This window comes from Erithacus rubecula (assembly GCF_903797595.1).
Source record: "Erithacus rubecula genome assembly, chromosome: Z".
Classification (NCBI taxonomy): Eukaryota; Metazoa; Chordata; class Aves; order Passeriformes; family Muscicapidae; genus Erithacus; species Erithacus rubecula.
In genome coordinates, this window is record NC_136661.1 from 31,291,011 (window position 1) to 31,303,142 (window position 12,132).

Consider the following 12,132-nt stretch of genomic DNA (forward strand, 5'->3'; position numbering starts at 1 on the left):
TGGGAGAGATGAGGTCGTTTAAAGTTTCAGCTCATTAATTGACAATGAAAGACTCAAGGCTGCAGGGAAGAACTTTTGGTCTGGTTTTGAAACAGTAAGGATCTGAAATTCCTTAGCTGTCTGTGCTATTGACACTTTTAACCCAACCTACCCAAATGGTCATTGAGAGCAGGAGTATGGAACTGGAAACCAGTGTCAAATATGCTCAATTGATATAAAAAACTGTAAAATCTCTGACCTGCCAAATGCTCATTTACTGCAGGCAGGACCTACTTCAAAGCCTTCAGAGCCCCACAGCTCTTCTGCTTCCAACATCCCACCAAAACCACAGCCCACAGGAAATTTTAAACACCAAAAAACCCTTTACCAGGAGTCCTGGCATTCAAAGCCAGTCAGTACATCCCTGCTGGCACTTGGTGCAATGAGATGTTGACAAGTTGTTTGTACAACACTCAGGAGAGGGAAGGTACACAGCACAAAACCTTGTAAGGCACAAGTGACACCAAGAGTGAACATTACTAGATGTTAATTTGTTGAAGTTGCACATTGGCAGCTGTGTGAAACAGCTCCACAGCAGCTGGGGTGTCTCAGAGTTCATGCTACATTTCCAGCATCCTGTATTAACTCTAGTTTTCACAGGAATTATTGAAGTAATTAGGAGTCACAAGGACAGGTGTGATGGATTAGAGCTCAGAGGAACCAACTAATTTCACACAGAAAGAGGACAGGACCAGCAAGGTCACCCACAATATACAAACCACACTGGTGACAGTGGCTTTTAACCCCAGATCCCTGTGCTTTTGACCATCTGGTCTTGTGGAATTTGTCCCATTCCAGGGGCTGGAATGAGATGATCCCTAAATTCTCTTCCAACCCAAATCATCCTGTGACTCTATGGATGACTGGATGATAGGTGGGGAGCTCCAAACAAGAGTTAAGTGGGATTTACAGTGCCCAAAAACTACTAATTTTGGCCCTTGGTGACCAGCAAAGAAGAGAAACAGCATGTTTGGAAACTATTATTGTGATGTATCTTGACAGGAGACCTGAAGGAACACAATCACCACATCCATATGTGGGTGTGACTGCAACCCCCAGCACCTTCCTTCTCCTTGCCCCACACCCCACTAATTTTGGCTTTTTAGCTGCTGTCAGTGTCTGGAGGCAGCTGCCTGCTTGGCATGGCACAGGGATGCTCAGCTCAGCTCCATCCTGGGAAACTCCCTGCTTTTACCTTGCTGTTTTTCAGGATGTTGATCTGCTCCTCGTAGACAGTGTCCCTGTTCTTCTCCAGAAACCCCTCGCTCTGGTACTCCACCTGCCAGGACACCAAGGGAAAAAGCTCAGAGGGACAAGCACAAACACACAGGGACAAGGTGCTCCCACCACCCCCCTGCACCTCGCCCCAAAAACCTGAGAGGAGAAAGGAACAACTGGAATCTAAAGGTCGCTTTTTATCAGAATAAGTGAATCTGAGTGGAAGCAAAATCGTTGCTGCAAACACAGATTGTTTCCTAGCCATTAAATTGCTATGTATGGAAGCCAGGGGTAAAAAATGCAAGGATCATCAGTAACTGTACACACTCTTTTGTTCACTCTTCAACTCCTTCTAAGTTAATCAATAAACCTCAAAATATGCCCTGACTAAGTCTCTTGTAGGTCTCTTGGGTTTTGAAATTGGAGAGGGTTGGGATGCAAAGGAATTTTAAAACAACAATTTAAAAAATAAGTTAGAGACAACAAAAGAAAATTTCTCTTTTTTCACATACTAAAAAAAAAAAAAAAAAAGGAAGGAAAACTTGCCAAGAAATACTGTTTATGAGGTGTCCATATGCAAAACCAGCTGCCTAAGGAAAAGTGAGTGCCAATCTTTGCCTTGGTGAGTGCCTCTGGCATCCAGGACAAACCTGGTTAGGAGAAGCACCCGTATGGCATCACAGCTCCTGGTTGCTGTCCAGATCCTCAGACACATCCCTGGGCTGATCTTTTTAGTATTTCTTCTAACAAATGTGTTTGAGGTAACTTCAAGCTTCTGAGACTCCTGTTTGCTGTGAGTAGCACCTGTCACATCAGTGAAACTGGAGCCCATGGACAAGACCCCCGAGCACCAGGCACTGGGATTGGGTTTAGTTTAGTGCCATAGTTGATGTCTCCTCCCTCAAAAAGGTGGGATCTGCCTGGGATCACCTCTACCTCCTGTCTGCTGTGCCTTGCTGACAGCTCCTGCTCTTCAAACACAATTCCTTTTCCCAACACACTTTCTGCCAAGCTGCCCTAACAGAAACCCCTTTCATCACAGCTTTTGAGAAAGAGAATTTTTCTGCCCTTGAGAACAGAGCCACAGCAGGGAGGTTGAAACCCTTGGGGCTGGTCCAGCTTTGAGCACCTGAGCCAACATCACCTGGCCAGGTGATGTGGTCACCAAAGCACTGCTCACAGGGGGCCATCCATGGATTTATTTTCCTGCAGGAGGCTTTTCCTGTCCCTGCTGAATATTCCCTTGTTGTTGGATACTACTGGGAACCAGAGAAAAAGCAGCCTTGAAGCCCTGGGTTTCTCAGGCTGCCCAAGGACAAGGAATTATAACAATGATTATGCACCTGTAGGGTGTGTGTTACGTGATGCTTTGCAGAAACTTTGTTGTTTTCAAAGAGATGTTGCCTTCCCGGACCAATGGGCCTTTTCTACTATGTTTTACACAAACTACCCTGTAAAAGTGTAGTGTCTATTTAAATAAAGCTCTGTCTAGAGTTGAAATACAGGATGTGGCCAGAAATTTGAATTCTGTCCCCATCTGCTGACCCGGGTGGGGCAGTGCCCCTGATCTCCTGGCACATACTCTCTGCTAATGGGCCATCTTTAAACCAGCTGGGCAATCATCTTTATCTTCCCACAGCCCATCCTCCCTCCAGGAGATATCTCCTGTTCATGGCCACTGAGTCCCAGGGCATGGCTGATAAAATTCCATCATCCCACTGGGAGATGCTCCAGCCAGGGCAGCAGCCAAGCCTTTCCTACCCAGAGAAAAACTGATATTTGGGACACCAAGGCACCTTCTTTCCACTGGATTCCAGAGGAAAGCCAGACCCTTCCACATCATCCCTGGAGCTTCAGAGGAAACTGCCCCTTCTCCAGGAGCACTGCTCCAGCTGAGCCACATCTGCCCCTGCAGGAGGATGCAGCACCATGGAATGGGACTGTGCCACCACCCTGACTGACTGACTGTGCCAGCTTGGATTCTGACTCTGGCAGGGCTGGGATTGTTCTGTGTAATACTGCATTGCTATTTTAATGTTCCTAGTAAAGAACTGTTATTCCTCATTCCCATCTCTTTGCCTGAGAGCCCCTTAAATTCAAAATTATATTAATTTGAAGGGAGGGGGTTTACATTCTTCATTCCAAAGAGAATCTCCCGCCTTCATTAGCAGACACCTATCTTCCAAACCAGGACAATCTCTCTGTCTTTTTGCCCCTCCATCACACGAAGGACTTTGCTGCATTATCCTCTCTGCCGTTCCTGTAGCCAGAATCCAACATTCCCAGTGCAGGTACCTTGTCAGCAAAGTGCAGGATGATGAAGGAGGTGTTGGACATGCGTGGTTTCTGGAAGTGCTGGCTGGCGCCGTGGCGGTCGTACAGTTTCTGTGCCCAGTTCTGGTCCGTGCCCTTGGGCACCTGCACAAAGGGGACAAAGGGGACACTGCCAGGCCCCTGTGGTGCTCTGTGCTTTCATGCCAAACACACCCAGAACTGCCTTTCCAGCAGGGAGCACCCAAATCTTGGCTCTGTCCCAACAGCCGGAGCGGCTCTTGCAGGAAAAATATTAAAATGGCAAAACCAACCAACAAAAGTAACCAAACGGGCAAAAAAAAGTTCACAAGCCCTGAAATTAAACAAAAACAAATAAAATGATGCCCCCAAAACAAACAATAAAGCAAAATCAGTCACCAAAACAAAACAAGCAAAATCAAACTAGAAAAACTAAACTAGAAACCAATAAAAACCAAACCTCCCCCCCAAGAAACCAAAAACCCTAGAACCAAATAAAAACCCCAAAATGAAACAAAATCTTAAATACACACAGACACACAGGCACACACAGAAAAAAAAAAACACCAACAATTAAAAAACCCCCCCTAATTAAACCAGAAATATTAAAAAAGTATTTTTACACTTTGGATACATCAACTACTCAGGCACCAACATTATTTTTTAATGCTGTTTAGGTGATGTAACAGTTTCCAGAAAAAAGCCACCTGTGAGTGCATGGAGTTATAGCTTTAAAGTGAAATCCCCATTCCATGAATCACCTGTGAGCACAGCAGTGGCTGCACACACATACACACACATTTTTTAAACAAAAAGATGGATAATTGGATATTTAGAAAAAGAGATGGTTCAGAAGAAAAGTCTCAGTTGATATTTAAAATTGGATGGGGCAAAGCCTATAAACCACAGAACTGTGCAGCAACAGAGAGAGCTCTTGATCATCCAACAGGACTTTATATGAAAAATGACAGAGGAAATAGGGACAGGGAACAGGAAGATGGAAAACTTGAGACTGGTGAGGAATATTTCTTTATGCTGTCCTGAAACAGCCTTTGACTATATGACAATAAAGTAAAACACACCAGAAGGGCTCTGAACATAGGGTAAGGATCTCCTGCCAATCCCAGTAATAAGAGTGAATTAAATCCAGCAGCCACTCACACAAGCCACGCTCTCCCACATTTATTTATATTTTACAATTTTTAAGTGTAGCCAATTATGGATACACACAGTAACAACACAGACTATATATAAATATTGAAAGGCACTTAGCTATGCAATTATATACATACTTTATTTATGCAAGGTAAGACTGGAATGTTTAAACTGTGGGGTTATATAAATGTAGATGTGTTTCTTTTCATGGGCTGTATTTAATATTTGCATGCAAAAACATCCTTTCTGGAGGTATCACTGGGTGCCTCCTGTGTAGGACTAAGCCACAGGTGCAGAGCAGGAGCACTGCAGGCACCCTGAGCCAAATTTATCCTGCACCAGCACTCTTCCAGGACATCCACTTTGCTGAAAAACCTGCTTATCTCAGAGTTGAACTTCAAAGGCATTGCTCCAGCCTCCCAGAAAGAGGGTTTGCCATACCCTGCTCACTGTCCTGCAGCCTGGGTATTTTTAGCTGCCTGGGAAGCACCTGATAGGGACCAAGTTCCAAAGATAAAAACTAACAAGGCCATTATCTGTACTATTATAACAGCTTTTGGTATTACCTTGGCAGTTTGAGGCCCTTAGAGCAAGTGAGAAAGCTATTTCGAGGCTCCCTCATCTTTTTTTCAGGGGATGGGGAAGAAGAAAAGCGTCTGCCTTGCAGGTTTTGTGTGGAATCTTTAAGCAGGATAAAGCTGATACCAGGAATTGCACAAGGTCACTGCCTGTGCTGCTCTGTCCCCACTGTTCTTCCACTCCCCTCTGGATTCATCATCCCTGGGGCTGCCAGGAGCTCTGCAGCCACAATCACACCCACCCACAGGACCCACAGGATCCATTCTGCATGCCAGGACCAAGAACCCACCAGGAACACACCAGCCAGGTGAGGAGATGCTTGGGACCACCTGGGGATTCCCTCCATCACCACCTCCAACACAAGGACAATTAAATGGGTAAAAGAAACAAAGGTCAAGAGCTTAAGGTGAAGGAGGGTAGATTTAGATTAGGTATTAGGAAGAATTTCCTCCCTGTGAGGGTCTGGCACAGGTTGTTCACAGGAACTGTGGCTGCCCCATCCCTGGCAGTGTCCAGGGCCAGGTTGGACAGACTTGGAGCAACCTGGGATGCTGGAAGGTGTCCCTGACAGTGGGCAGTGGCTGGAACTGGATGACTTCAAGGTTCTTTCCCACCCAAACCGTTCAGGGATTTTCTGATCCAAACCTAATGATCTAACAGTCAACCCTCTGAAAACACAGCAGGAACAATTCACATTTTATTTCTTTTCTCCTTAGCACTCCAGTATAAGCTAAAGCCTGAAAAGAGCCTGGGCTGAATCTGCACTCCAGAAACACATTCCAGGGCAAGTGATGTGCCTGATTTCTGAGCCATCAGAGCTGACAGGGTGATGAGGGGAGGTTGCTCTGCCCACCAAAGCCCAGGGGTCCAACCTCTGCTTGTGGAGCAGAAACCCCCCTGGACAGCCATGTGCTGATTTCTAATGTCCAAAAAATTAACGAGTCCAGACAAGGAAAACACATTTTCTCAGATCCCCAAGCTGGCAGTGATGCAGAGGATGGAAAAGCAGTCAGCCAGGAGCAGAGTACAGCACTCCTGGCACTCGACAGAAGGACACAGCAAAGGTTAGAGAGCACCCCCTGAGCAGCACTAGAAAGTGAATTTGGCACATTAGCAGCATAACCCAGTGGCCAGATGCCAAGAATACAGAATGGAGACACAGAGGAGCTCAAGAACATGAGGGAGTTGGTGGGTTTGGTGAGACATGTCCCCCTCTGGCAGCCTCAGGGTCAGGCTGCTTCACAAGCAGTAAAATCCCTCACAAACAATGATGACAACACTGATACATGAACATTTCCAATCAGCCTGCTCTTGACTGAACCCTTCTGGTTGCACTTACTGGAAATGAACACTTGTGTTTTTTCATTAATTTTGTCATTCTCACTCCCATGCCAAGGTGAAAGCAAGGGAACAGTGATGTAGCAGGACACGTTATGGAGAAACCTGAGCAGTAACCTCTGTACTCCCAAACAGAACCTGAGAATATCCTGAGCTGAAAGGGACCCACAAAGACTTACAATGTCCAACTCCTGGCCCTGCACAGCCCCAAAAATGCCACCCTGTGCCTGAGAGCATTGTCCAAGGCATTTGGGAGGTGTCTGGATGACAGGCAGCACACCCACATGGGAGGCAGTTCCAGGAGAGCTCACCCAGCTTTGACAGAGGCTTGACTGCACTTCTGAAGGTTTTCTGTTTCTTCTAAGGATAACATTAATCCCTTGGAAAACCAGCCCCAAGTGGCTGCTCCTCTCCAGAGAGTGCAAGTCATGTTTCCTGAGAAATCAAAGCATTCAAAGTCTTCCAGAGTGCACTGTCCCCTCCACCAAAGTAACTCCCTCCACAAGTGCAGCCACACCATAGAGAGATTATAAAGGTTCCAGACTAAGGATCTAATAAGAGATAGGAGCAAATGAGCTCCAGAAGCCACTTCCAAGCTTAATAATTCTACAACAGCTTCCAATTTTAGTATTTCAAAGCTGTTTAAGAAAACCCTCATCTCCCTCCTGGAGAGGGATTTTTCACAAAGACATGGAAAGACAGGACACAGACAATGGCTCCCAGTGCCAGAGGGCAGGGCTGGCTGGGATATTGGGGAGGAATTGCTGGCTGGGAGGGTGGGCAGGGCTGGCACAGGGTGCCCAGAGCAGCTGTGGCTGCCCCTGCATCCCTGGCAGTGCCCAGGGCCAGGCTGGATGGGAATTGGAGCAATTTGGAACAGTGGAAGTGATGGAGCAGAGGTGGAGCAGAATAGTCTTTAAGATCCAGACCAAACCCTTCTGTGATTCTGTGACTCCATGATTCTATATCCTAAAGTCTGCTTTAAGAAGTAGAGCTTTTCTCATTAGCTTTCAGGAGACAAGTTTAGTCCTTAACACTCCAATCCCAGTTCAAGAGCCAATTCTGCCAATTCTTACGTCAATTTTTCCCTGAACACCAACAAGGCTCTCCTGTGACCAACACTTGCTGAACTGCTTCAGCACATACCCAGCCACCTCCTCCCCAGCCACACATTAAGGATTTTAAAAAAAAACCCATACTGTGAAGCAAGAACATTAGTGACAAACCCTCTGCACTTGCATTAGGCCTTCATTATTCCAAATATTCCCCTGATGCCATTTCACTCCCAGAGTGTTTTCATCCTCTGCAGTAGGTTCTAAGCAGGTGCCATGTAATTACCTCATTGTGGTCCCACCCCAGGAGGTGAAACACTGCCATGGGGGTGAAGGCTTTCATCCATAAACTGCAGCTTTCAGCTGGCAGGTTTTGCTGAAATTTTCATAAATCTGGAGAACACTTGCAGATTGTTATAAAATAGGAGATTACAGGGCCTGTAATAAGGGCCTATGACTAATAACAGCATCCCCCACTGGCAGGTAAACACCCAGATAATTGGCATTTGATGAGAAGGGAACAGATCTTGTGGGTTTTGGTTGGGTTTTTTTTTGGGGGGGGGCAGGGGTTTGGGTTGTCTTCTTTTTATTTTATTTTATTTTGGGGGTTTTTTTTGTTTTGGTCAAAAAACAAGCATGGATGAACAAAGTAGTACCAGGCAGATGTACTGCTGGTACATGGGAGCTGCAATGTCACCAGCAGCAATCCCACCAGCAGCAAACAGCACCAGGTGATCCAAGGGTGTTACTCCCAAAACCAGGAAAACTTCCCTCATGGTCCTCACAGCACCCAGGAGACCCTTTCAGCCTGCAGAATTTTACTGGCTTAACATTACAGAGAGCAGATGAAATGGTGTTGAATATCAACCAAAGAATCTGACCTCCTTCCAAACCAGCACTGGCTGAGATACTATTTTAATGACACCAAGTTAAGTCTAATTCATTCTCATTTTTAAGATTTCCTGAGAGCAGACTTGAGAAGAGCAAAGCCCCAAGCCCAGCTCTCCCCAAAGAGTGTCTGTAGGGCAGACTAGGGCTGAGCTTGTGGGATGTGCAGGCTGGGACAGAAAGGCAGCCCTGGCACCTGGAGGACAGCAAACACTTCACAGGTCACCCCCTTCCAGACAAACACAGCTGCTTGTGCTTGTCCTTGTCCAGGGAAACTCCTCTAAGCAATGTATCCCAACTTTTCCATCTGATACAGAATGACACTTGTGCTCCTGAGCCACCAGACCTGCCCTGTCCTCATGGATCAGACCAAGAACCCCTTGGCTATGCTGGTGAGGGTCCCTTATCTACTTCACTTTGTCTCACTCCTCTCTGCCTTTGTTCAAAAACCCTCAGAGTCCTCCCAGAAAGACATTTCCTGGCACAGAATGCATCCAAGTCTCTTTGGAAACCCTTCCTAGGTCACAGATCCTAGGTCACATGTGGGTCACAGATTGCAGCACCAGGCTGAGCCACACCCATCCCCTTCCAACAGAGCATCCAAGAGCATCTCCAGCATCCAAGAGCTTCAAAACAGCCTCCCAGGGAAACCTGCCCTCTGACATTCCTTGTTCCTATGCAAACCTGATTATTCATGACTGAACAATGTGTGAGCAAGGAGCCCAACCTTTCTTCTGGATTGTCATCAAGGTTTGCCACTCTGGCTTTTCTTCTCAAATCTCAAACAACCTTTCATTTTGGCCAGCATGAGAGAGAGAGAGGGCAAAAGAGAGAAAACTGCCCTCTAATATTACAACTCTCTACACACTAAATGCAATGAGCTTTACCTTAAAGAGCTGTTGCAAAAGGACTCAGCTTTCCCCTGAGGAAAAATTAGGCTTGAGAGGAGCTCCAGCTCCAGGGCAATGCCACTGACATCAGGTCTCAGTCAATGGCTGTTCCTCAGCACAGCCAGGCCAGACACAGGAGCACATGGTGAGTGCCTGGGTTTGGCACAAACACCTGCCCAGAAGGCTCTGGAGAGCTCCAAACCAAAGCAAATGCCAACTCAAACCTACTCTTGCTGTGAGCACAGCAGCAACACACATCAAAGGTGTTCACCCACCTGCAAGACAGCACAGATTAAAGCCCATTCTTTGGTCTTTTCCAGAAACAAAGACACTGGTGTGAGGTCCTCTTTACCTTGCACTCTTCATCCAGCAGGTCCAGGATCCCAAGCTTGGCCTCTATCAGGTCTATGCAGGGCTGGTTGTCATAGAACTCTATGAGAGTCCAAGAGATCTCCTCCTTCATGTACTCCTCCTGCTCCAGCTTAAACACGTGCTGGGGGTGGGAGAAAACAGAGTCACTGGGGTGTCCCCACCAGCAGAGCCCCTTCCTGCTCCCTGCTGCAGCTCAGCATTCCATGAGCACCTCCAGAACCCACGGGGGCTCTGGCTGCCCTCACGTGCAGCCTGCCCATCCACACAGCTCCTGGCAAGGGAAGCAAAGCCATCCCACAGGGGAGAATGAGGCTTGGAATGACTCCCACCACAAAGTGACTGAAGCCACACACCCACGTGGCAATGCCACGTTCATCTCTTGGGCTGGCAAAACAGATTTTGGGGTTGACAAAACCCTCTCCTGCTGTATTGCTCTGCAATAGAGAGGTTGACACAGCCAGAGCTGTGTCCCCATCTGTGAGCACAAAGAGCACCCAGAAGGGATATCAGCAGCAGCATCTCACTGACTCAGCAGCACTTCCATTGAAAATTCTTATTTGGAAAAGAAAAAAAAAAAAAGTAGTAAAACAAAAAAAATCCTTGCATGGCTTATGCATCTCAGACCTCTGCCCAAGCTGATAAATTGTCTCTGGCTATTTCTGAGATACTCTAAAGCATATTAAAAAATGATTTTTCAAATGCACTTTTTTTTTTTTCCCTTCAAAGACAGCTTTTTAAAATCTCTTCAAACTTGTCATCTTGGAGCTTGAATTTATAAGCTTCAGAAGTGATAGTTAGACATACCAAGTAAGATATGAATAGTGCAAATATAATCCATAATTTACTTCTCATTTTCAGCAGCAGCGATCTATCTGATGCATCAGATAGACTGCAAATGTTCATGTCCATGCATATGATATGGTTTCAAACTGCCAAACTAATCTGCAGCACTTAAATGCTCAAACCTAACAAGTTTTCCCCTGTACCCTGAAATTAATAGTATTTTTTTCCCTACTTATAACTGAAGCAGAACACAACTCCTTACAGGTTCCATTTCCAGTGAAGGTAAATTGTTTCTAATAAAATAGGGAAGTTTCTGGGTTTTGTGAGGCATGTCCAAGTGAAAAGTGGGGGGTGTTTCCAATCCTCCTGTTTAATACAGACTTTTCATCTCACAGGTTTAAGCCACGCTTAATGGAAAGGTTTCCACACCCATAAATTATTTTAATTCACACTGGAAATCAGCATGAGACCATCCAGGCTTTGTTTCAGGATTGAAACAGCACCAAGAAAAAGGCAAATTACATACTTATTCAGAGCAATACACGAGCCTTAGCACAAACCACATGCAAATCCATTTCCAGGATCAAGTTTACACATCAGCTAAGCAACATTTTCCAACTTGGTAGGAATATTCTGGAACCACTGCAGTGAAGTGTCTGGGAGGGAGGCATCCCAGGGATGCACAGGATGTGTCCAGGCTGCAGGTAAATGCCATTAGGCAGAAGCCAGACACAACAATCCTGCCTTGTTACATTTTCTGCTGGGTTTTATGGAACCTTTCCAAGCTGACCTTACCGAGTTGAACTGCTGCTGGAGCTTTTCATTGGCATAGTTGATACAGAACTGTTCAAAGCTGTTCACTTCAAAAGTTTCAAACCTGCAAAGCAATGAATAAATCAGTATTAGGCGTTGCTTTGTCTCCATTTTTTTAAATTTTTTTTATTTTTTATTTTTATTTTTCCTGCATCAGTATCATCTGTGTGATGGGGAGCACCAGTCACTCAACCATCCCTTCCATTCCTCCTATCCCAGATTTATACTTTTGTCCCCAAAACATCTCCTTCTCCTTGGCACAACTCAAGGGATTCAAGAAGTCCCTGCTGCTACCCACAAATAAGACATCTGGCACGACAGCAGCTTCCTGCCCACCAGCTCTGTCTGAGACAAGAAATGTAACTGCTCCTCCTGGGGAAAAATATTATGAAATATTAAGTCCAAATACATTCACTGCAAAGGTGGTGAAGAAACAGTAGCTGCTGTCTTAAAAGACCCGGCGTGCTATTTTTAATGGGATTTAATAGAGCAGAAAAAGAAGGTATTAAATTTGTAATTATAGCTTCTGTGCTGCATCCCTGTTAGCACAAAAATTAGACACACGTGAGTAAGCAACTTCTGGAAGGGAGAAGGAGAAAAATGGTGATTTCAGCTCCAATACCACATTCCTTAGAGGGAGCTTGGTGCTGGACTCAGTGACCCAGGACTTCCACACCAAAACATTATCCTACCCTGCCACAGATCACTCCAAA

At 45.8% G+C, this 12,132-nt stretch overlaps 1 protein-coding gene across 2 annotated transcripts in view; it reads right to left on the reverse strand.

The window, feature by feature from the left end:
* The window catches only part of MYO5B (myosin VB), a 154,939-nt gene that overhangs the window by 68,783 nt on the left and 74,024 nt on the right, over nucleotides 1-12,132 (reverse strand). For both annotated transcript variants that reach the window (XM_079330329.1, XM_079330328.1), the window contains exons 11-14: nucleotides 11,402-11,483; nucleotides 9,804-9,944; nucleotides 3,553-3,675; nucleotides 1,235-1,318 (exon numbers count right to left, since the gene is read on the reverse strand). In XM_079330329.1, the coding sequence (XP_079186455.1) occupies nucleotides 1,235-1,318; nucleotides 3,553-3,675; nucleotides 9,804-9,944; nucleotides 11,402-11,483 (430 nt within the window). The remainder of the gene's footprint in view (nucleotides 1-1,234; nucleotides 1,319-3,552; nucleotides 3,676-9,803; nucleotides 9,945-11,401; nucleotides 11,484-12,132) is intronic.